The sequence below is a fragment of the Plectropomus leopardus genome, chromosome 4, assembly GCF_008729295.1.
Source record: "Plectropomus leopardus isolate mb chromosome 4, YSFRI_Pleo_2.0, whole genome shotgun sequence".
NCBI lineage: Eukaryota > Metazoa > Chordata > Actinopteri > Perciformes > Serranidae > Plectropomus > Plectropomus leopardus.
Window position 1 is genome coordinate 23,438,318 of NC_056466.1, and position 23,659 is coordinate 23,461,976.

Sequence of the window (23,659 nt, forward strand, 5' to 3'; positions counted from 1 at the left end):
TTCTGAAATTTCATGTTAACATATTAAAAAGAGGTATTATCTAATTAAATAATCACTAGTTGTTTTGCTCAGAGTATGAGGAAAAATTAATTTGAAAAAATGGCCTTTAAAAACGTGTGTTTTAAAATTCGATACATTGTTAGACAAAAAAAAAAAAAAAAAATCCAATAAAATAAATAGATAAAATAAAATAAATTCCCAATTATGTTTATTACATTATGAATTTTGTTTTTTGAATTACAAGTTTCCTGGCATTTTATGTTTAAAAATGTAAGTGAGGCATTAATTAGCCTAAATATGTTTTGATGTGCATACATTTGCAGCACAGAAATCTGAACATTGAATACAGGTTTTACATTTTTGTCTCATTTTGTTAACACATTAGGGTTAGAAGTTTAGATATCTCTTTTCATCACTCCATATATTAGGAAATATTGTCAACAGCCATTTAAAAAAATCCAGTTTTCAGTAAAAATGTTATCGAAATTTGGCTATGAATAATATAGCCTATGAAATAAAAATCTTCAGATTATGGAGAGGAATGATACTGGAAAATGTGGTGTATGTAAGGGCTACTGAGATGCGGGGCTGTAACTAGTTATGAGGTAAAAATTTCAGTGATAAAAAAAAAATCCCCAAACAGCATGGTAAACACATTAACACATCAGACAGCTTTTAATTTGAAAAGACACGCAGCGCGGATGACGCAGCAATTTATGTGTGACGCAGTCACGCACGGCAGACCGCGGTAAACAAGAATCTGAACAGGAAGAAGAAGAATCCACGACAGAGCAGCCACGCTGAGCTGGGAGCTGACAGACAGGCGAGGTGAGTCACAGCTCTTTTATTAGTATTACCGACGACACAGACGACGGCGAGGAGGACAAGGAGGACAACAGACCGACTGACAGAACAGACGACAAAGAGAGAAGAGACGAGAGCAAAGTACACAGAGACTTTTGATAACTGAATTCAAAGACACTTCAAAATAATACTACATACTACTAAGTATGTATACTCCACTGAGGCGACCTGTAAATGGCAGTCGCTCCTCACCGACCCCCTTAAACACACACACACACACACACACACACACACGTTTGCAGGCAGTTTTAGTAATAAAAATATATCTGCCCACACCTCCCTCTGTGTGTTTTTTATTATAGATTATGAGTTTGTGTGTAGTGTATAGCTTGGGTTGTCTGCTTGTGTTTGTAGGTGTCATTTTGGTAAGTATTTGGCTCAAACTGTTAAAAGGGGTCTTTTTACCTCTCACCTTAAAGTCCAGACAATAGGAAGTCGTCTCCCTCCCCTCCCTCAAAAGCACATTATGGTTATTTAAAACTTACTACAAAGTAGCGTACTATAGAAAAGCTAAAACCTCACCATATAGGATCATGAGCAGCCGACTATAAAGTAGCTACTAGCTACAACAGTCCAAACTGATGTTAAAATGCATCATTTTTTGTCAAATAATGTGAAAATTTTCTGCCACAGGGCAAAATTTTAGGCCCTCACTAATTTCTAAACCCTGGTTATGGCCCCGCTGAGGTGGAGATTTCTGGCTAAGAGTAAATTAAAAAACCTATTTTGAGAAAATGGCCTTTAAAGTCATGCATTGTAAAATCCATGCATTTTTAGACAAAAATAATAGATATTGGCGTGAAACGTCCTCTGTTTATTACTTATATTTAGATCATATTTTTTTTGTATAACATGTTTTCTGAAATTTTATGTGTACATATGCAAATGATGCATTATCACATTAGAAAAGCACTTTCCGTATAAAATACCCAAACAGAAATCAAAACTAAAACAAACACCTTAATGGGTATTTTGGATGTTACCGTTCAACTAGCTCTGAAAGCAAACATGTTATAGAAGCAAAATGGTAAAAACAGCAAAATAATTTCTCAAAATTGAGCAGTGCATGAAAAAACTGTTAGCGCCACCACATCATGAGCTCATAAAAATCTCTTAAAATCAACAATTTCTACATTACTAGCCTGCTTCTCTCTGCTCTCAGCATTCATGATGGGGCCGGGCAGCTGCTCTGACACACAATGGCTGATATGGCTGCAGTTTCTGAGCACCACCTCCGCTGGCATGCCCTCTGACCTTCAGCCAGAGCGGTATATATAGCCGAGGGAGATGAGGGGAAGGCCCCTGGCAGCCAAAATGAAGTCTCTGCTGTCTGTGTGCTGTGTGCTGTCTCTGCTGGCCCTGTCTGCTGCAGGTATGTTGTAGGGCACGCCTTTACATCATATGTTTCAGAGTGTTACTGCTGATAGATGCATTTGAGGGGGTTATTTAGGGAGGTTTGATATTTGAAATGGAAAGGCTGATATGCTGCAGTTGGACAGGGTCTTGCAGTGTTACTTTGAACATATGAGAGCTTTGCTTGTTTTGCTGAGAGTTCAATGTGGAAGACATTTTTATGGGTCATTATCACGGAAAAATCGAATTTTCAGTGTCTTTTTTTAATTTAATGAGTATAAATGTGTAACCAAATGAGTTCCATTAAGTACCTGTGTGTTGATCATTTAGCTTCCTGCCAGCTGGCCAGAGTGGGGTTGAAATATGTTTCAAATTTTGACTGAATGAAGTGGAAAATGCACTGTATGTCACGGCGGTGCAGTGCGGAGCTTTGTGGTCGTATATGTAAAAAAAAAGCCAGTGCTGAGGTGTGACACCAGCTGATGGAAACTGTCCTGTCTGCTGCTGCTTATTCTCTCTGCCCCGGAGACAAACACAGTTACAGCACTGACAGAATGACTTGGACTCACTACAAAGACATACTCTCCACAGCGGCCAAAGAAAAAGCTGGCAGAAATGATTAGTTTTCCCACTGGATCTATTTTGGTTTGATTGTCTTCTCTCAGAAGTTGCATGCATGCATGCAACTCAAATGAGGATTTTGGTATTTTGCAGTCGCTCGTGTTTTACAGGTTTGCCTTTTATTCCACGTCAAATCAATGAATTTTAAATCGAGCAGACTGGAAACTACACTCATGACACTAGTGATATATTATTAAACCATATCGAGGTTTTTCCATCACAACTCATTTCCATAAGTTTAAGAGAAGTGACTTGTCATGCTCGGTTAAAGCTGAGGCAGAGAATACCCTTGTCTGTCCTTCCACCGGTTCATTTTGGTCCCTGCAAGTTGCCGTAGTCAGGTGTCAGGCGTCACTCAGACAAAGTCACCAGATACTGTGGTCACCACGCTGATACACATCTCTTTAAGACTCTCGGGAATGCACATGCATTCACATCATGTACATACACACACACAAAGACGTGCTCAAGGTACACGCATGAAATTACAAGACAATCATAAAGTCATACATGAGTACAAATACACTCCACGTCTAAAGTCAGTGCTGCAACAAATGTCTCATTCATCATTCCCGCTCTGCTCTGTCTGCAGAGCTGCTAATCTGTCATTCCAGTCAGCAGGGTCCGTGTCCAGGGGATGTCCCGGCTAAAACAGGCATGAGCGAACACAGCAGAGGGCATGTAGGACCAGAGCTCAGTAGCCCAACAGTTGGACTGTTCAAAAGTTACATAGCTGCAATTAGCAATTAAGAGTTGAAACAAGTAGAAATAAATTGCTGACATGGCCCTTTGCACACAGTGCATTTAAATTTTTGTGAGTGTGGGCATGTCGCAGAAAGGGTGAGATGTGACAAAAATAGAATACATGCTGATGAGATAAATAGGTGAGCCTTTCAGGTTGATTAGCGGGAGAGAAAAGAGCGTGCTTGTCTAAATAACTTCCAAGGGTAACCTGGGTATTTTTCAACCTGGACCCTATCTTCCCATGTTTTGCATCTGAATGACAAATGGGGACAACAATTTTCAAAATTGGTCAGAGTATTAGGTGTGAGCGCTGCAGGTAGCAGCCACAAAACAGACTGCAATGTAACCTCTTGGGGCATTTGGCACCTTTGATGTAAGACCTTTAAAAGTGCTCCTTTTTGTCACTGACAGGCTCAGATTGTTATTATAAGTGTCTGATAAAATTATGGAAAGGATCCCTACAGTGAAAGACCTGTTCAAAACATTAAGATCCTGAAAATTGCTATCACCAAATTCACCAAGACTCTATTTAAATAAATAGTGATTTTATGCTCAGAAAACACACTTCATTGAAAGTCAACAGAAACAAAATAACTCTCGAAAACCATCTTGGTTCATTTTTCCACTGCTCCAACAGTCACCAACTCTGTTTTTTTTTTCTTCAGATGAACCCTTAATAAACCCAGCTAGATGTGAAAATAAACGGGCTCTATACAGTCTGGTGAGTTTGGAAATAGCGATTTTGGGGCTTTTTCTGGTTAAACAAAAATGATCTTGCTTTTAATTAAAAATGTCTGTCGCTGCGGGTATTCTTTCCATTGTGTTGTCAGACACTTATAATAACAATCTGAGCCTCTCAGTGGCAAAAACAACCACTTTTGGTGAATGTAAATTTATGGTGCATAATTGCTCCAAATGCTTAAATTGCAGCTTGTTTCCCCGCTGCCGGCTGCAGCTCTCATGCTTAATACTGAACCAACTTCAAAAATTGCTCTTCCCATTACTCACTTATACACAAAATCATGGGAAAATAGGGTCTAGGTTGAAGAATACCAAAGTTACCCTTTAATATATCAGTATGAATGTAGAGATGGATGCTGATTTCCATAAAAATGAGCCAGAAATGAAAAACCATGGCTGGCTGCATTTTTGTGTTGCTGTGCGTTCTTGCTTTAGGCGCTGATGTCTGAAAAAGGGAATTTTTGCTTGTGTTTGAGCGTATTAAGCTCATCATTAATCAAGGCTAGGCTCTAGTTACACCACATGTCATCAGTGCTGACGCATTTATTGTTCTTGTTCTTCAAAGAGAGTCTGAGTCACGCACGGCTGCACACTGTTGCAGGGAATGTGAGCAATAGTGCTGCGGAGTTGCAGGTCGGCCGCATGACAATCACAGGGAGGAGAGGGGAGCGCCACACTCCCTGAAAATAGAAGTGGAATTATCCCTCCTTCTTTTCACCCTCTGACTCATTGTGGGACTATTTCTGTCTCAAAGATGTACCATCCAGCACCCAGGCACCTGTCCCACTCTGTCCCCACGACACGGTGCTCTGCCCAGGCCTCACTGCAGACACAGCAGGGTGAGGAACCTCCAGAGAGGCACGGTGCACGAAACTTTGGTGCTGGTAGAAGCAAACAAAAGATACACACTCTGCATTAATAACTCCATAAATAATATGCTGGTTTTTTGTATGTGACTTTGATACTCCCACAGTGTTCAGGACCAAGTAAGTGGCACATGAACAGTTGCACAGGATGTGATGCTTGTGACAGTGACGTTGCAAATACATGTAAGAAAATACTTTCAAAGATGAATTTTTAAGGCTGCACTTATCAATGTTGTTATGTTTACAATGGACTGCATAATGTGACACATTCATAATGACAAACCCACCAAGAATCATCAGCAGACTTTGCAGTTTCCTTTATCTCTGGCATGCATTTTAATGTCTTTTAGCTCTTTGTTTTGGATTTGCAATCACAGCATTATCTATTTTAAGCAACAAAAAAAAAGAAAAAAGAAAGAAAGGACAGGTAGGCAAATCTGGGGAGTAGCTGAAGAATTTAGTGGAGTATAATGCAACTTTAGAGCTAAATCATTGACTTGGATTTGGAGGAGACCAAAACAGGGCAAAAAGTAGAGTTAATTAAACTTACATTCATACCGTGGAAAGAAACAAATCTCCAAAATTGAAGCTAATGTTGCTCCATGTCTGCTGTTTGGGTAAACGGGCAACAGTTTTTTAACATTTGCCATGTCAACTTTATAAGATCATAATATTATATGTAAATATTGTGTTTATGGCTTGTTATACCGCCCCCAAGTGGCCAAAAACATAAATAAGTGCTGCTTTAGAAAGAAGAAATGTTTCCCTCTTGCTGTGGGTCAGAGATTTTGCAACTTATCAGTTTAGCCATTTCATGAAACATCTAATACAGTATACAGTAATGCAGTCTAATACAATAATCTAAAAACTAATATGGTACCAGTGACAATGCTAAAAAAAACCCTATAAAAAAACAGAAAACCTGCAGGGGAAACTTTTCCCAAATAATTTAGAGATGTTTGCCTGTGCAGTCCTCTGTTAAAACTCTCCCTCTTAATCTGAACACAATGTGTCTCAGAGATCTCACAACTTTTTCTTGTATTCTGTCTCTCATATTTTCCTCCACCGCTCTTCCTAACTATGTTAACTTTAATTTAATTTAGCCATCGGCGGCCTTCACCACAGCAGAAAATGATCCCTCCACTTTATCTTCATAACTATCTCAAGGCATGCAGTGTGGAGAAAAGCCAACAGACTGAATCCAGTTTGTATGATTGCAGCGGCTTCTTTGTGGTTACATATATGTAGAGGGGAAGGTAACAGGAAGTCGAGCAGAAAGGGGCAGAGCTTATAAAAAGGGGCGGGAAGCTCACTGGAGCTTCCTGCCACTCTGAGACGCACCTGAGAGAGGGCAGCTCAATCCAGCCTTTGTTTCATCTCAGGTTTGGTAGGCTCCCTTAAAAGAAAAGTGTTTAAAAGCATGATTTTAATAGTAAAATTGTAGAAACCTGAAATATTCCTTTTAGCTCTTTATTTTTAAACTTGATTAAATATTGGTTAAAATTGTGTTAGATGGTAGATTCTGCATGTTGGGTGAGGGACTAAACCTTGGAGTGATTGCTTAGGCACGTCATCCGAGAAACAAAATAAAATGTGTTACAAAAATAGAATACAGTCACCTGCGTGTCTCTGACATGGGGAGGGGGTTGCAAATAATACACCTTGCAGTCTAGCAAGGTGTATTATTTGCTTTCAAATGACTTGCAGTTACACCACATTTTATTTTATGTTCTATAAAATGTTTCATGTGAGGTTTTCTTTTGTATATTAATGTACAGTTTTCAAACAAACAGTAGAGGAGGCAACCACTGTTTGTCCCAGACTTATTAGACTTTAATGAGCTCGATCAGTTACCTAAATGGGCCATTTTCTGTTTTGTTAGTCATGTGGGGCTTTTCTTCTGTGTTAAAACTCTCAGCGTTCTCGCATGTGTTTTTTTATGGTGCGGGTTTAGTCACCTCAGCTTGCTGTGAGCAGGTAAACTGAGTGTTGCAGAACCATTTTGATTTGGTTTGTGTGCAGTGCTGGTTTATTCAAAATGTTCCTACATATTTTGTGACCATTTTTTCCTACATTTTGCTCTATTAAGTATAGTGTAGTCTAGTAACACATGTTCATTGCTCCTTTTACTGTTGATTTGATTTCTGCATTAACAGGACTATTTACTCCATCCCTCCTCTATGATGGCTTGAATTTAGTTTTTTTTTTCATTTGAATCCCTTGCTGCTAATTGGTTAAATGGAAACAAGACCTATTTTATAATAATCAATACATTTTATCTACATGGTAAAGGAGTCTCTGGCTCCAGTTAATTCTGGGCTGTGTTTATAGTATCACCCAGTCACACATTATTTATCATATTTATCAGCTGTTATGTATTTTATTTGCTCTTTTGACTCTTAAAATTGACATCATCACAACCAGGTGCACAAATAATAATAATAAAAGAAATGATGATGATGATGATGATGATAATAGATAGTGTTCCTAAGTACTTAAAGGAGCTTACATGAAACAGAAGGAACAAATACAAGAACAGAGTACAAAAGGTAGGGCTTTGAACTTATTTTTAAATACGTAGAGTCAATCTAAGATCTGCTTGCTACATGGACCAGACAATAGATTTGTCAGAAAACAAAATCACAGAACATTTAGTACGTTCACCTTCTTCAGTGTAAACAAATCATTAAATGGTCATTAGGGACTGACCTTGTTATGTAATGTCACTTAACGTTGGCAAGCCATCTTCACTGATGCACTCCCGGATCCTGGCTGTTGCTGCTGTTCATGTTACAACTCAGACGATGCTGTGGCACTATGTCTTTGGATGGCACCCAAAACTTCCTCATGGCTCGATCAGAAGGCCGGACAAGCTCATACCTTGACCTCTGCCAGCAACGCAGAGGGAGTACAGCGTGAATATACTCAGTGACTCTTAAGATCAGTAGACCTGTACACCTTAAATCATGTGCTGGATTTTATTCTTTAAGTGTTGCTTGGATTTTGATTTTGGGACTTGAGCTCTTTTGAATACATTACTATCAGAGATTTAATGTCTTCATCTTGACAGTTTGCAGGCATGGATGTTTTGGGGCGTATAGACTTGATGTTCTCTGGTCACCAACACTGACAATCTCCTCGGGAGGTGATAAGCTATAAAAGCTTACAGATACAAGAGGTGACAAGCGACAGCATGAGAGCAAAATTGTTTGATGTGTGACTCGGGGCCTTAAAATAGAGCAAAAAAAGCAGTCATGGAGGAAGGTGCCGGAAAAGGAGGGTACACAGAGTCCTGCTAGCATCATTTAGGATAGCTAGATGAGCAATAAGCTTTCCATCTAGCTTAATGTATCTTGACTCTGAAGCAGCTGATTGTGGTTTGGTGGATTCAGCCTCAAGGCTTTCCACTCGTACTTTCACATCCAGATTTAAAACAGAAAGCAGCTGCAGCCATACTACTGTTCGTGCAACATCTATAGACAAAACCATGTGGTGATGCGTCATGTCATGTAATTGTGACAATTTAAAAAAATAGGCTGTTCGTAATTGGTTTATAAAATGCCTAGGGAGTTCATGGTTTGCAACATTAAAATCTGTAATAAGGTTAAAAAAAGCCATACTTTAGTAAAAGTACAGATATCTTACTAGAAAATGACTTTGGTCAGAGTTTAGGTCACCTATTAGAATATTACTAGAGTAAAAGTATCTGATATTCGGTTTCCAAGTTTATTTTAAGTAAGATCAACTTGTCTGATTTTACAGTGATAGAGACAAAAAGTGTTTTTTTTGTACCAGGCTGTAAACATGTTTAATTCTGCTGCACAGTTGAGCATTTTAGCAGGGGGGCATTTGGGAACTGACTCACTCTCAGAGCCTGGCTTAACTGAACATTTGATGAACTGTAGTTTTTCGCACATCTGCATTGGCTTAATTTTTCAGCATTCAAGGTTTCTACTTGGTGGAGACCAAAAGCAGAGTTGAAAAAGAGTAAATGTTGGACAGGCGACCTGAAACACAGCTCCAAATAAATGATGATGCTGCTCTGAAACTGCTGAATGTGCAACTCTTGTTTTCTATAGCTTTGCCACATGAGCTTAAAAATGATCATATTATCATAATGTGTCCACAACTCCTTTCTGCCGCCCCCAAGTGGCCAAAACACCAAAAATCAGTTATTGCAGGTTCAACAGAGTATATACAGCCATCATCTATTGAGTTACCTTCTTCCTCAGCATTAGCCTGTTTGCTCAAGATGGGTGTCGATCCAGATGGCTTACGAACCCGTAAAACCTGCGACAGCTGCCTACAGCGATTACCCCTCATCTCACACACTGACCCCATCTTGTAACGTGAACTGTAGACATACATTTAGCTGCCTCATATCACACTGTGTACCACTACGCGTTCCTCAGTCTGAAGACTTGCAAGCAGTTATAATTAAATAGAGGTCACTGTGTACACTGAAGAGTATCTAATGTGCATGTATGCATAGGGTGTAATAGAGAGGGAGTCCCCAGTTTTAGCTGTGATTATTTTGAAGCCATAGTAACTTAAAGCTACTGTATGACGCTGAGGGATGGTGATCTGGACTGTGTATTGTACACTTTAGTGTATTTTATAGACCTGAAAGAAAGCGATCCATCTTAGGCTTTGCTTTTTATGAAACTTTAAGTTTAAACAGGTTAATGCTTATTTGTTGTATATTTATTGGAATGACAGCTACAAACATTGTGGTATTTTCAATTTGCAGATTTACACGTTGTTTGTACAGCCTAAACAGCTTAAAGGAGCGGTGTATAAGATTTAAGGAAATTCAGTGGCATCGAGCAATGTGGATTGCTGATTGCAACCGGCTGAAACTTCTCCTGGTTACGATTCCTTCAGTGTTTGTTGTTCAGTAGGATTTTTACCAGGAGCCGAATTATCTACAGCGGTCTCTCCCTCTCCAAAATAAACAAACCTGGTTATTTAAATAAAGCAGTTTCATGTTACAAATCAGCACCTGTTAACACCAGTTTGCCTTTTTTCTCTGATAAATTAATAGCCACACTCTCAGGAGTTTAATTTACCAGGAGCCAAATTATTCGCAGAGGGCTCTTCCTCTCCATAACAAACAGACTTTTTGCGGCAGATGCTTTAGAGGGGCTACAAACTATGGTGGCCGACACAAAAATGTGAATGTACGTATCTCGAGGTGAGCTGCTGTAGAAGCACGGTGGAACAAGGACCCGCTCCTTTTGTGGATATAAACGGCTCATTCCAACGAAAACACAATGGTTCTTATTTTGGGGTGATTATACATTAAACTTATTTATTATATTCCAGTTCTGCCAATACATGCCCAAAAATTCTACACAGTGGACCTTTAAAGCAGACATGCAAACAAGTATGTTTTCCATTTTTTGAAGAATTTCACTCATTGTCAAATAATAAACATTGAAATATGTTTGAAATAGAAAATATAGAGGGGACTAAGCATACATTCAGCCCAAATTCATTCATTCACCAGTGTTTTGGGTGTTCTGAGTGTCTGTTAATGGCAGCAATGTTTTTATAAGGTAAGACCCCAGAAATAGCTCCTTTTTGATTACCTTTTTGTTGAAATTCCTATGAATTAGATTAAAACAAGACACCAGTAATAAATGTATGCAAAATGAATAGATGATTGTATCCCAAGCCACCCTGTCCACTCAGCTGTCTCCTTTTAGATTCTCCACCCAACTGTTCAATGCAACTGTCCACCGTACGTCTGCTTCAAATAGTACGAGCTTTAGTGTCGCCATTCAAGGAGCTGAAATGTGAGTCTTAAATCTGGGAGGTGCTGAACATCTGATCTGCTCCGTTCTTGCACAGTGACTGAGACAAAGGTGACTGATCTGCAGAGGTCCAGCTCGTTTGGCTGTGCAGTCTGACTGATCTGTTTATTTCTCAACAAAATCCTTAAAGAGGCGAATGGTGATCAGCGTTTTAATCAGGCGTCTCTCTGTTAGTGCTGATCAAAGATACGTTTTCGAAAAGAGACACAAGCAGAAAGAGTTAATCACATGTTTCCTCCTCTTAGATCTCCTGGCAGGGTCCTCCATCCATGATGAGGAGCCTCTGGTGCGTCTGCAGCTCCAGCAGCCCGAGGGAGACCTCTTCTCCTGTGGATGTGACACAACAGAGGAGCCCGCCAGCCAGAGCTCCTCCAATGACACCCCGGCCCCAGAGAGGGCCATGTGCCAGCCCTGCAAACCCCCATCAACTCTAGATACTGAAGAGGAGCCATCTCCCACCTCAGAGCATGAAGAAGAGGAGGCGGAGGAAGCAGCTGCAGAGGAGGAGGATACTTCCACAGAGGAGGTAATAAGTGATGGAGGAGAAGAGCAGGAGGAGTCCCAGGAGGAGGCAGAAGAAGAGGAGGTGACACCTGAGGAGGAGGGTGTGGAGGAGGCTGTGGATCAAAGTGTGGATGAGGAGGAAGTGGCTGCATCATCTGAAGAGGAGGAGGAGGAGATAATCAAGGAAGGTGAGGAAGAAACAGAGGAGGAGATGAGTGAACCTCAGGGAGAAGTTACAGAAGAGGAATCAGAAGACGCACAGGAGGAGTCAGAGACAGCAGCGGAGGAGGGAAGTGTGGAAACTTCTGAGGCTGAAGAGGACGAAGACACTGGTGCTGGAGACGCAGCTGAGGAGGAGGAGGAGGCTGTGGAGGCTCAGTCGGAACCAGAAGCAGAACCAGCTGAGCCTCCTCAAACAGAAACGGAGGAGCCAGAAGTGACAGCAGAATCTGAGGCTGAACCAGAAGTGACCACAGAGCCTGAAGTCATTTTGGAACCAGAGGTGACCTCAGAACCAGAACCAGAACCAGAACCAGAACCAGAACCAGAGGTGACTGCAGAACCAGAACAAGAACCAGAACCAGAACCAGAGGTGACCTCAGAACCAGAACCAGAACCAGAGGTGACTGCAGAACCAGAACCAGAATCAGAGGTGACTGCAGAACCAGAGCCAGAGGTGACGACAGAACCAGAACCAGAAGTGACTGCAGAACCAGAACCAGAACCAGAGGTGACTGCAGAACCAGAACCAGAGATGACTGCAGAACCAGAGCCAGAGGTGACTGCCGAGCCTGAAATTGAAGTGGTTTCAGAGCCCGAACTGGAACCAGAGGTTGTTCCTGATGTGGAGCCTTTTGTCGAGGAGATCACACCAGAATCTGCAGCTGATGTAGCTGAGGAGGCAGTGGAGGAGGCACCTGCTGATGTTGAGGAGGTGACAGTCGAGGAGGTGACTGCAGAGGAGCCTCAAACCAAAGGTACAAAAAGATAGCATCATCTGGGTTCATAGTGTGTCACAGGTCTAAGTTTAATGTTTAATGTAACATTTAAGTTCCTCTCCTGTCATCTCAAAGGAGACGCTGCAGCAGAAGGTTAACTCTTTTAAACCTGGATCGACATCACTTTTTTTGCTGTGTTCAGGTGCTTTTCACAAGTATTGTGTGAGCAAATTGGTTTGATTTCTTTCACAAACATCGGGAAAAAGGCAATTAGGAGCTTTGCGAGAAATGTCTTCCAGATTGCAAGAAACTGGTAGATTTAGAGAATTATTTTTTTTAAAAAAGCTAGGGAAAAGTGACCGGGACTCTTTTCCTAATTGTGTGTGTGTGTGTGTGTGTGTGTGTGTGTATATATATATATATATACATCAAGTACATTTTTTTAAAGTAATTTCCTTGTTTGTTTTTTATTTATATTATGTTATATATATATATATATATATATATATATATATATATATATATATAATATATATATACATAATTAATTCTAGATTTCTAATACTTTTTTATAGTAATTTCTTTTACAAATTTGGGTCATTTCTCAAGTTGTTCATTGCCTTTTTCCCATGTTTTGAAAGAAATCAGCCAGTTTGCTCAGGTTTCAAGATGTCTTGCCTTTATTCTGTTAGACAGACGAGCAGCGACAACTAACTCAGCAGGGATTCTGTTACAGTAAATCTGTCTCCATCCAGCTGCTGCTTCTGTAATTAAGGAAGCACGCCATTATCTCATGTCTGGCTGTTGACACCTGCTTTAAAAGATGATGATCCCACTTCATCGCTTCGTTCATTACACTTACGTGAATGCCAGGTTGTTTTATGTATTATGTCTCATCTTTTATGAGCGGGTTGTTCAAAATTCTCTGGATATCCACAGTAATTGATTTCAACAATCAGGAAAAGCCTGCGGTACATTTCTAACATGAGTAGAGTCACATTTTTTGTTTAGCCAAAAGAAAATATTTTGTTCTGTTCTATCATGTCTTATTTATTGTATTTTGAAAGAAGAACATATCCAAAAACCATGTACACAGAAAAAGCATTTTTTCCAACAAAAAAAGATAAAATCTTCTTGGGATTCAAACTAAGCAACCTTAAACCTGAGGAGGACATTTCAACACAAGTACAAAGTGAATAAAATACCTTTTAAAAAAAAAAGCAAAGACAATACCTCTTAGTACAGAAGGGAGAGAAACAGCAGTAGTACAAAAACAAGAGAAAAACAGTCGTAAACAACAACAAAGAGCAAAAACAACAACTCTGCATCAATGTTCCTGTTTATACAAATTCATTAACAGCTGATGAATCATTTTGAAATGTTTTATGGTGCAATAATAGGCCATTAATGAGGACATGTTTTGGGACGCCACATTGTGCATACCCTTGGTGTTTATCCTCATCTAACATAACTTCCTTTGTCCTTTTAGCTAATACTTTAAATCACCTTCAAGACCCTTCTAATGTCCACTTATCCTCAGGAAATGAGCTGCAGAGCATCTGGACCAAAATTAATCTATTAACTTATTCAGAGGAGGATAAACACCAGCCAAAGGGATTTCTCACATCCTGTCAACACAAAAGAAGTACTTACAAATATGTTGAGTGCAAGCCTATACACTGTTCATACATAACCATGTATAAAGATCTATATGAAATATGCTTTATTACAAAGTGGTAGCCAATTCTAATCCTCGTTTGACTTGGCATTTAACTGAGGTGGGTCATAAAACGACAGTGAATGGCTCTATCTTTCTCTCGGGCATGCAGAGCCCCGTGAATATGACACTGTGTGTAGCTAAAGGGGAATTATCAACAACCTCTGGGACAGAAATAAACAAACCAAAATAGCAGAGGAAAGGAATATATAGATAGATGGACAACAGCAAGATATACCAGTTTGGCCTGTGCTCTGCCCAGATGGTCCGTTCACTCACAGCTCAGAAGTGCTTCTGTCTGTAACCGTCCATGTCTGCTGAGTTTTTTACTACTTGGATAAAAGAACCATGTGTTGGGGAGTAGCTTGCTGTAGTTCAAAAATATCTATACTTGCATAGTGATCAAAGAAATTAAATTAGAGCTAAATTTTGCCATTTTTGTGAAGTAAACTACTGAAACTACAAGGGACACAGAGGAAAAAAATCGAAGATTGACAAAAAAAATAGGATGTACTTTTGCAAGATCTTGTAAACTTTTGCTGACATTTCTTGACACTTCTTTAGACATTTCTTCATAAATAGTGGGGTGATTTTTTTGGCTAATATATGATGTATGTCTGAAGTTAGATAAATTCACTTGTCATTTTTTGCTGGCATGTGACTTTTTTAAATTATATATTGTTATATGTCATGTTATAGTTTTGTGTCACACTAGAGGTTGACTGATATTGGTTTTTCAGGGCCGAAACCAATACCAATTATTATTACTTAATGAGACCAATCACTGATATTTGGAACCAATATTCATTTACAATAACAATGAAAAGATTTCTGTCAAAATTTAAATTTTGGAATACAACAAACTCCAACACAAAACTTTGTTTAAATGCCTTTAGCAAATGTTTAATCAAAACTGAAACTTTCAACAGCAAATAACAGCAAGTTTCCAGCAACTTTTTTTTTTTTTATAGTTTAATGAAAATGTGAATAAAAAAATGGATGAATAAAAATAGCTCTCTGAGGTTTTACAAAGTAAAAGTTTCTGCCATGCTGCCTTCCCTGGTGTTGGCTGAGTGTAATTCGCACCTTTTCATGAAAAATTTTAACAGGTATCATTAAAATAAAACGCTGATACAGATAATCAGCAAAATGCCGAATATTGGCCCTGATAATCAGCCAGGCCGATAATCTGTTGATCCCTATAGCACACGTACATTGTCTTTTTTGTTGTTATAAAGTATTTTGAACTACTTTTTCTTAGTAGCTTTAGGTAACCAAACTAGATTTATAACTAGGTCACCTTCTTCCAGTGTGAAGTTATTGCTGCTTGCAAAGTAGCTTCCTCAACTTTGAAGAGAACGTGGTGCATTTTACAGATGCCATTATAGAAACCTGTAAAATTAGGTTAGGCTAACACCCTAATCCTAACCCCCCCATGGTTGTTAGATCGAATTAAGCATTACTACTTTCCTGCAGTCACAGTTAAATGCGTGTCAGGGCTTCTGACCTCAACAGTTGACTGACAGTCTGATCCTTCAATCAGAGAAAAAGAAAGATGCGGCAGCCGGCTCGACACTGAGAGACCGCGCCCATATTGAGGAAACACTGCGATTGGCTACTACTGAACCCTCGGCAGAGTTCTCAGGTAAGGATCAATGTCGAAATTATTGGACTAAACCAACGCAAATTTCTTTTGAAATGGTCATAAAGCACCTCACTCCCACCAGCACAATATATGCACCCACACCTTCACACATACACTAACCAGTGAAACCCTCATGGATGCTGAATGATAACACTGTGTGCTGCCCACCATTTCAAATGTCTTTCAGACTTTTGCCGCTTTAAGTTCTGTATTGAAATGAAGAATGTTTACAGCCACTTTGTCAATGGAAAAGAAAAACAGATGTGTTTGCATGTGAATGAAAGGAAGTTTGAGACAGTTTTGGGGGGTGGATTTTCTGCCAAAACTATTCTGAAAATTGCTTCATGATGTCTAAGTCCTGGGGCTGTTAGTGTATGTGTGAGCGTGTGTGCACTGTACGCATGTGTGTGTATGCGTGTGAGCGTGCAGACACGTCTTAAGGCAGGTGATTAATCAGTGCAAATGTGCAACTCTGTCCTCGGCCATGAAAGCGCCTCTGTTCCCCTGAACCAGATTGGTTCAATTCAGAGAGGCCAAAGTGCTGCAGCAGAGCCGCTCCTCTAATCACCTCGGCTCGATTCAATAAACTTTATGAGGGCAATTCATCATGCACTGCCAAAGGAACTGTTGTAATCAGTAATGGTAGCAAGGGCATTAATAATACTCTTGTCCAAAATGTCTTCTCACCATTTCATCCCAATTATTACATCCCTCCCTGTCTCTCTCTCTCTCTCTCTCTCTCTCTCCAGCTGCTATGAAGAAGCTGTTGAACATCTACCACACTGCCATCAAGCCCATGGAGCAGGCCTACAAGTATAATGAGCTCAGGCAGCATGAAGTCACAGGTAACTCAGCTTCCTGTTGGAGTTTACACCTGGATAAAACAGCTTTTACAGAAGCAATAACAACACTGTCTTTCTGCAGGGGACAGACAATGTCTCAATAGGCTTTACAAATGTTTTATCTGTAGGCCAGCCCTGAAGCTAATGTTGCCCTGGTTCCCTGCTAAAAAGCCTGTGGGATTTTTCCGTTGTATTTTGGGTTATTGCAGAAATCAAGCTCTGTGGTAAACAAATGTTTATGATATTATTTGCAAGATAATCTTCATGAATGAACTTCAATTTCAGGACTTTTTTCACCTAAATGCAATTGCCAGAAGTAAAAGTTAATGTAAGGCTTTAAACAAACTACACTACAGTGGCTTCACCACCGCTATATATGAGGCTGTAAAGTTGTGTTAGACTCAGTTTGGCGTGATGACGCTCTGTAGTCTCATTATGCCACTTAATAGCAACTGTCTTTTTTAAGAAACATATAAGCTTCAAAGTTTTGGAGTGGGGTATTTACTGACTTATTTTATGATGTAAAGCAAAAGGTGAAAGTTTCTTAAGCTTGTGTTAACCACAGACCTTATTTCAGGCTTCAAACCAAAAAGCCTTGACTCTGAGACGAGGGAACTGGAGGTGCTGAAATGCACCTCCAGTTCCATGCAATGAAAAAACCCAGAAATACAGATTTCTGGGTTTTAGGATTCATTCCTGGGGTTCTCTGTAGGCACCAATTCTGTGTCTTTATATGATTTATTTTTATTTTTATTTTGAATCCTTACCTGAGATATTTTGTTATGAGTTTTAGTCAGATACCTTAACTCCAAGTCAAATAAAACAAAACGCAAAACATGAAGTTATCACTTCACTTATCACAGTTATTATCACTTTGTATGCTGTCACTAAACAATCCGATACGTATTTATTTACCATTTTCATTTTTCAGTTGTTAACTGAAATGTAAAAACATAACATAGTCACCACTATCCTATAGAAAGTCCTCTACATCACCTCACAGCTCTTCTATCGGTTCACTCCACCATACCGCACATGGTTTAATAAAGTGGAGTTGCACACAAACAGTGAAGCACCAATAAAGGCAAAATTAAGAAGAAATTCAGCCAGGACCTAACATTATTCAATCCAGGCACACAGAGAGGCACAATAAGGACTCTGTCTGCTGAAAATTAAAGGGAACGCTGTGTGGGCCAGACTCCCTACAACTTTGTTCCATTGCACTTGAGGGCAGGGAGTATTATTTATGCAAAGGAGCAGGATGAAGACTTCAAACTGTGGCATGTTACTCTGGCACCCCTGGTGGTGCAGAATGGAAAGACATGCACATAATCAGGAGTCTGAGGGGAGCTGAAATGTGTTTAGGATTTTTCACTGCAGCCTGCCCATTTGATTTAGTTATTTCTTGTTTGCTAGTGGAAATTTTAACGGACAAAAACAGAAGTTTTAGTGTCTGAGAAGCACAATTATTCATGCAAGTATTCTGGCCAGCCCTGAGATAAGCTTTAGTTGAATAGGGAAAATTGTATTCAAGAACAGCATTAAAGCTCAACATGGCACCCTGGCAGAAAAGCTTGATGCTGTACTTTTCTTTTTTTTCCTGAAATAAATTTTCTTTCTATGCATGTCTTTGTCCCTGCAGATGGTGAGATCACCTCCAAGCCCATGGTTTTGTTCCTGGGACCATGGAGTGTCGGCAAGTCCTCCATGATCAACTACCTGCTGGGTCTTCACGGCACCTCACAGGAACTCTACACAGGTTCAGACCCATGAAACCTGACTGCTTGTGACACAGCTATTGTCCTTTGATAACATGTGTAAACCAGAGCGGTGATGGCGTTTCATAGTTTCATTAAAGTTTCTGTATGCAACATTCAGAGTAATCAAATAACAGCACCAGCTTATGCTATGTGGTAAAGATATAGTGGAGTAATGGCGTCCTAAGAAGAGACCTCACACTACCTCTTGTGTGTTGTAGTTTGAGCATTTATTCTTTTTTGTGTTAGATGATACAGCCGTGTGAGTGCATGTGCATCCGTGTGAGTGTATCCCACTGGCTAGTTATTTGCTGCTCTGCCCTCATATTGTAGGTACCGTGCCCTGACCCACGGTGATTGTAATTGTAGAAGTGTACCCCACGTTAAAACTATTACCTCAGTCAGCACAGTTGCTGTTGTTAGCACTGTTCCTGCTGTTAGCCGCCAGCTCAGCCACCTCCATGTTGAGAGCCATATGCAGGCAAACACAGTTCATACTCTGAATTATAGATATGCTCCGAATGTTAATTATACTGTTAATTTTTATCCATCTGTAAAAACAGATAGTCTACTATAAGATATATTAATATATTGGTTATATAAAACATTAGCTAAACATTTGTTTCAAGTTCTACTCAGGAAATGCGAAGGTGTTTTGTGTCAATTATTGCTTAATTATTAGTAAATTTTGTTTTACCTAAGCGCATGCCAGTAGTAATACATTCTTAATAAATGCAAAATTACTAGTTAGGCATTGTTTTAAAAAATGTTTACTGCATGACTTGTAGGTAAATTTAATTCAACCAACCCATAAGTGTAACCCACTGATAGAAATTATGTAAAATAATTCCTCCACTAGGTGCTGAGCCCACCACCTCCGAGTACACAGTAATAATGCACGGTGAGAAGTTTCGGACCATAGAGGGCATCGTCATGGCAGCAGACAGCTCACGGTCCTTCTCGCCACTGGAGAAGTTTGGCCAAGGCTTCCTGGAGAAGCTGATTGGCACTGAGATGCCCCACAAGCTGCTGGAGAGGGTCACCTTTGTGGACACGCCCGGCATCATTGAAAACCGCAAACAGCAGGAAAGAGGTTACCATTGACCACATCTCTTTTGTATCAAAGCTGAAGTCAAACAATAGACTTGCAGACTTGCTGAAATATTATCTGCAACATCAAATCAACATTAGACAGTGATTATAACACACACAGTAATAAATATTGTGGTTGCACAATGTATTATGTTTATTCATAATGCATTTTAACAGTTTACAACTTAGCTGTGTACAGAAAACAAAGAATGCAGACAAATCAAAAGTGTGTGTAGAAGTCATGTTTATGAAACCCATTTGTGTCTGTTGTGTCAGATTACAGTGTGTGTTATGACAGAGATTTTCACACAAAAATGAAAGGTTTCTCTGAAGCTAATTGGACTAAAAGGCAGATAATGTGAGGGATCTGGGCTCAAATCTGCTGAGAGATCTTTTTAAAAAGCCACCTTAATTTGTCCTGTACTATTACGTGTGCTAGTTATTAAACCAGAAATTACATTAGTTTAACCTGCATCTGTACACAAAAGAAGCTTTTCATATGTGAAATGCTCAAATAATGCACCAAACATTATTATGTCTCCTCTCCCTCAGGTTACCCCTACAATGAGGTGTGCCAGTGGTTTATTGATCGAGCTGATCTCATCTTCCTGGTGTTCGACCCCACCAAGCTGGACGTGGGCGGGGAGCTGGAGATGCTCTTCAGGCAGATGAAGGGCCGCGAGTCCCAGATTCGCCTCATCCTCAACAAGGCCGACAGCCTTACCACCCAGGACCTGATGAGGGTCTACGGGGCCCTGTTCTGGAGCATGGCGCCCCTAATCAACGTCACCGAGCCTCCTCGGGTGTACGTCAGCTCCTTCTGGCCTCAGGACTACGCTGCAGACACAAGCCGAGGGCTCTTCATGAAGGAGGAGACTTCTCTGCTGGAAGACCTTAACCAGGTATGATATGAGTTCCTGGCTTGGTTTGTTGAGGATGTGATTCGTTGAGTTTAGATACATGCTAATTGGTAATTGCTTCAATAAACAGCTTTATTGATCCTAACCACATTTCGAAAAGTTCAGTACACTCATGAGATAGATTTGCAGCAATGTTTTTTTTATACCTCTGCACTAGCGATAACCAAGGCCACAGGCATTATGTGTTTGGGTTGTCCGTCCATCCGTACCGTTCACGTGACCACGATTTCTCAAGAATGCTTTGAGGGAATTTCTTCAAATTTGGCACAAATGTCATCTTGGACTAAATGATGAGGTGATTACATTTTAGTGGCCATAAGTCGAAGGTCATGGTCACTGTGTCCTCATCTGTCTCACTGTGAACATGATATCTCAAGAATGCCTTCAAATTTGGCACAAACATCCACTTTAAGTCGAGGATGAACTGATCAGAATTTGGGGGTCAGAGGTCACTGTGACCTTGTGTCCATCTCATTTTGTGAAAGTGATATCTCAAGAACATCTCAAAGAAATTTCCCTAAAATTTTGCAGCATCCACTTGGACTTAAGAATAAACTGATTAGAATTTGGTGGCCAAAGGTCAAGGTCACTGTGACCTCACATAACATGTTTTTGGTCAAAAAAATAAAATGATGAATTGGATAAAATGATGAACTTGAACTCGACGTCATATCTCAGGAATAAAAGGGGAAACATTTGGTCGGATGCTGAATTTTTGACTCTAATCTTGGATTTGGTAATTATAGTTTAATACTAAATGAAAGGAGGCCAAATTGTGATCAAAGCTCTACAAGTTCACGTCTGATTTATGTTTTATCTCCTCTTATTTCTTTTGTCCCCTGCAGGTGATTGAGAATCAGATGGAGAACAAGATCGCTTTCATTCGCCAGCATGGCATCCGCGTTCGCATCCACGCCCTGCTGGTGGACCGCTACCTCCAGACCTACTACGACAAGCTGGGTTGGTTCAGCGACCCCTACGAGGTGTTCCAAGACATAGTCAATGACCCAGACAAGTACTACATCTTCAAATCCATTCTGGCCAAAACCAACGTCAGCAAGTTCGACCTGCCCAACAAGGAGGCTTACCAGGACTTCTTCGGCGTGAACCCAGTTTCCAGTTTCAAGCAGCTCTCCTCCCACTGCAGCTGGACTGGCGGGTGCCTGCTGGAGAAGATAGAGAGGGCCATCTCAAACGAGCTCCCGGCTCTGCTCAGCAGCGTCAGCAAGTCCGCAGACACGCCTGCCCCGGCGAAGGCCGCACCCGCACCCCCACCTCCGCTCCCTGGCACTTGTGAGGGTCCCGCGTGTGAGGAGAAACCCAAGAATCGCTGGAGGAAGCATTGAGATGGAGGAGAGGGGTGCAGGAGGGGGAACAGAGGAGGCAGATGGCAGCAGCAGCCAGAGGGTTTCCTGAAATAATCCTCACTGCTGTGATTTTCAGAACTGGGAATGGTGCGACTGAGCGGTAAAAGAGAATAGAAAATGTGCAAAGATGTACCATGCTGGGTCGACTTTTCTGTGACAATTCTCTGGTACACATTGTCCAATATGACACCCTTCTGGTGTTTAGGTACGGCAGAACAAAGAAAAATATTTTCACTATGGTTTGGTAGTAAAAGAATCTAGAAAAAAGAAGTCAACTTTCCGTCAGAGTCCTTCACTGCGCAAAATGTGATGAATATCCACCAGAGAAACCAACTTCAAAAACATAATAAAAAAAACCCAAGACGTTCATCTCCTTTGTAACTTTACATTTTAATGAAATCTGAGAATGAATGTTTAATTGTTTCCTGTTGTTTTCAAGTTTGTACATTATTTATTCAAGTTTTCCTCCTCAGAGAAAGATGCCGGTAGCGATTGTTTTCTTCCACTGATACAGAAAATGCTGCCACTCATGTCTTCTCTGTTGTTTGCAAAGTCTGAAGATTCAAACTGCTGTGCTGTGTTTTTACAGTTGAACCGCCGTAGGTCGTCACTGGTTAGGGCGCTTCATTTCAATGACAGGACAATAAAACAGAAAGGAGGATTCTCTCATCACGTTTTATTGAGCAGGGATTCAACCATGTTTAGTTACTGTGCTGCACTGCTGCATATTGTACTGTCTTTATTCCTAAGTGTTGTACTATTATTATAGAAACAAGTTTCATTTTAGCATTTCTCAGTGCTGCACTGGGACTGAAATAACTGAATTCTCTCCTTAACAACATCATTCAATAAGCTTGTATTTAATAATGCCACTGCGGCCTTTTCAGCGCTCTGAACTGTTGCTAGTTTTACCTCAACACGGCTGCATACCACATGGGCATTTCCTTTAAAAATGTAATCTTTTCCTTGTCCTTCTAGATCTGTTTGTAATTGTCATTCTTTTGAGTGATTTCTTTTGAGTAAACAACCACATTAAAATGTGCAGGCTCAGTTTCCCTTTTTGAGGCTACAAAAACATCACAGATGGAATCTCCTCCACAGAAACAATACATAATTCATGTCATTTGGTTGTTTAGCTGCAAAATGCAGTGAAAGACGGCTTGGAAAATATGGGCCAAATGCTAAAAGCACTACCTCTTCTCACAACACAATGCTCTGGATTGGAGAAACTGCAACTTCAGAATAAAATATTGCAGAAAGATTTGTTCATACATAAAAGTATTGTCTGTAATTAGGTACATGATTAAATGTGTAACAGCTGGCGAGCACACATCAGCCCCAAACCACATTAACAATAAAATAAAAATGATGCTTTCTGATAGCTGTTAATTAATTATCCCCATGCAGTGGTTAAAATCAGCCACCAGGAGGCGCCTGTATTCAATGTGTTCATCAAACTGACTACACAGCAGAGTGCAAAGAAAGAAGCTTTATTTCTTCATAGCCTGTTTTATTTTTAATGCAGGACAATGGAAAAAATTCCAGGCTCGAAAAATAAATTAAAAAAATTAAAAACAAAATGTGAAGACAACATCTCCATTTTAACACCATACAATGCTTGTACAATTCAGTATTAAAGGACCCCCCCCCCCCCCCAAAAAAAGCGATCAACTGTAAATCATGTGTTGCTCCCTTGAATTCACGAAGAAAACTTTGTTTTTCTGGCATGCCTCCACATAAAAATGCTGACCTATTGACTTACTGGGGGCCACAACATCAGCAAAACTATATCAAAACATCCATTTACAAACACTCACACAACTCAAGCGGTGTAAACCAAGTTTCATTGATCCAGACACACATTTCTGCCAT

At 40.2% G+C, this 23,659-nt stretch overlaps 1 protein-coding gene across 1 annotated transcript; it reads left to right on the top strand.

The window, feature by feature from the left end:
- The first annotated feature begins 2,118 nt into the window (after positions 1-2,118).
- LOC121942643 (sarcalumenin-like) lies at positions 2,119-22,829 on the top strand. The gene is made up of 8 exons (XM_042485907.1): positions 2,119-2,236; positions 11,251-12,486; positions 15,708-15,809; positions 16,559-16,654; positions 18,294-18,410; positions 19,268-19,501; positions 20,053-20,402; positions 21,266-22,829. The coding sequence occupies exons 1-8, from the start codon at positions 2,152-2,154 to the stop codon at positions 21,764-21,766; spliced, it is 2,721 nt and encodes a 906-aa protein (XP_042341841.1). The 5' UTR covers positions 2,119-2,151; the 3' UTR covers positions 21,767-22,829.
- The last annotated feature ends 830 nt before the right edge of the window (positions 22,830-23,659 follow it).

Bases quoted from the DNA above. Each gene is read 5' to 3' on its own strand.
- LOC121942643 (XM_042485907.1), top strand. From the start codon at position 2,152: ATGAGGGGAAGGCCCCTGGCAGCCAAAATGAAGTCTCTGCTGTCTGTG. The intron at 2,237-11,250 runs GTATGTTGTAGG...TCCTCCTCTTAG, and splicing joins GCTGGCCCTGTCTGCTGCAG to ATCTCCTGGCAGGGTCCTCC. The intron at 15,810-16,558 runs GTAAGGATCAAT...CTCTCTCTCCAG, and splicing joins ACCCTCGGCAGAGTTCTCAG to CTGCTATGAAGAAGCTGTTG.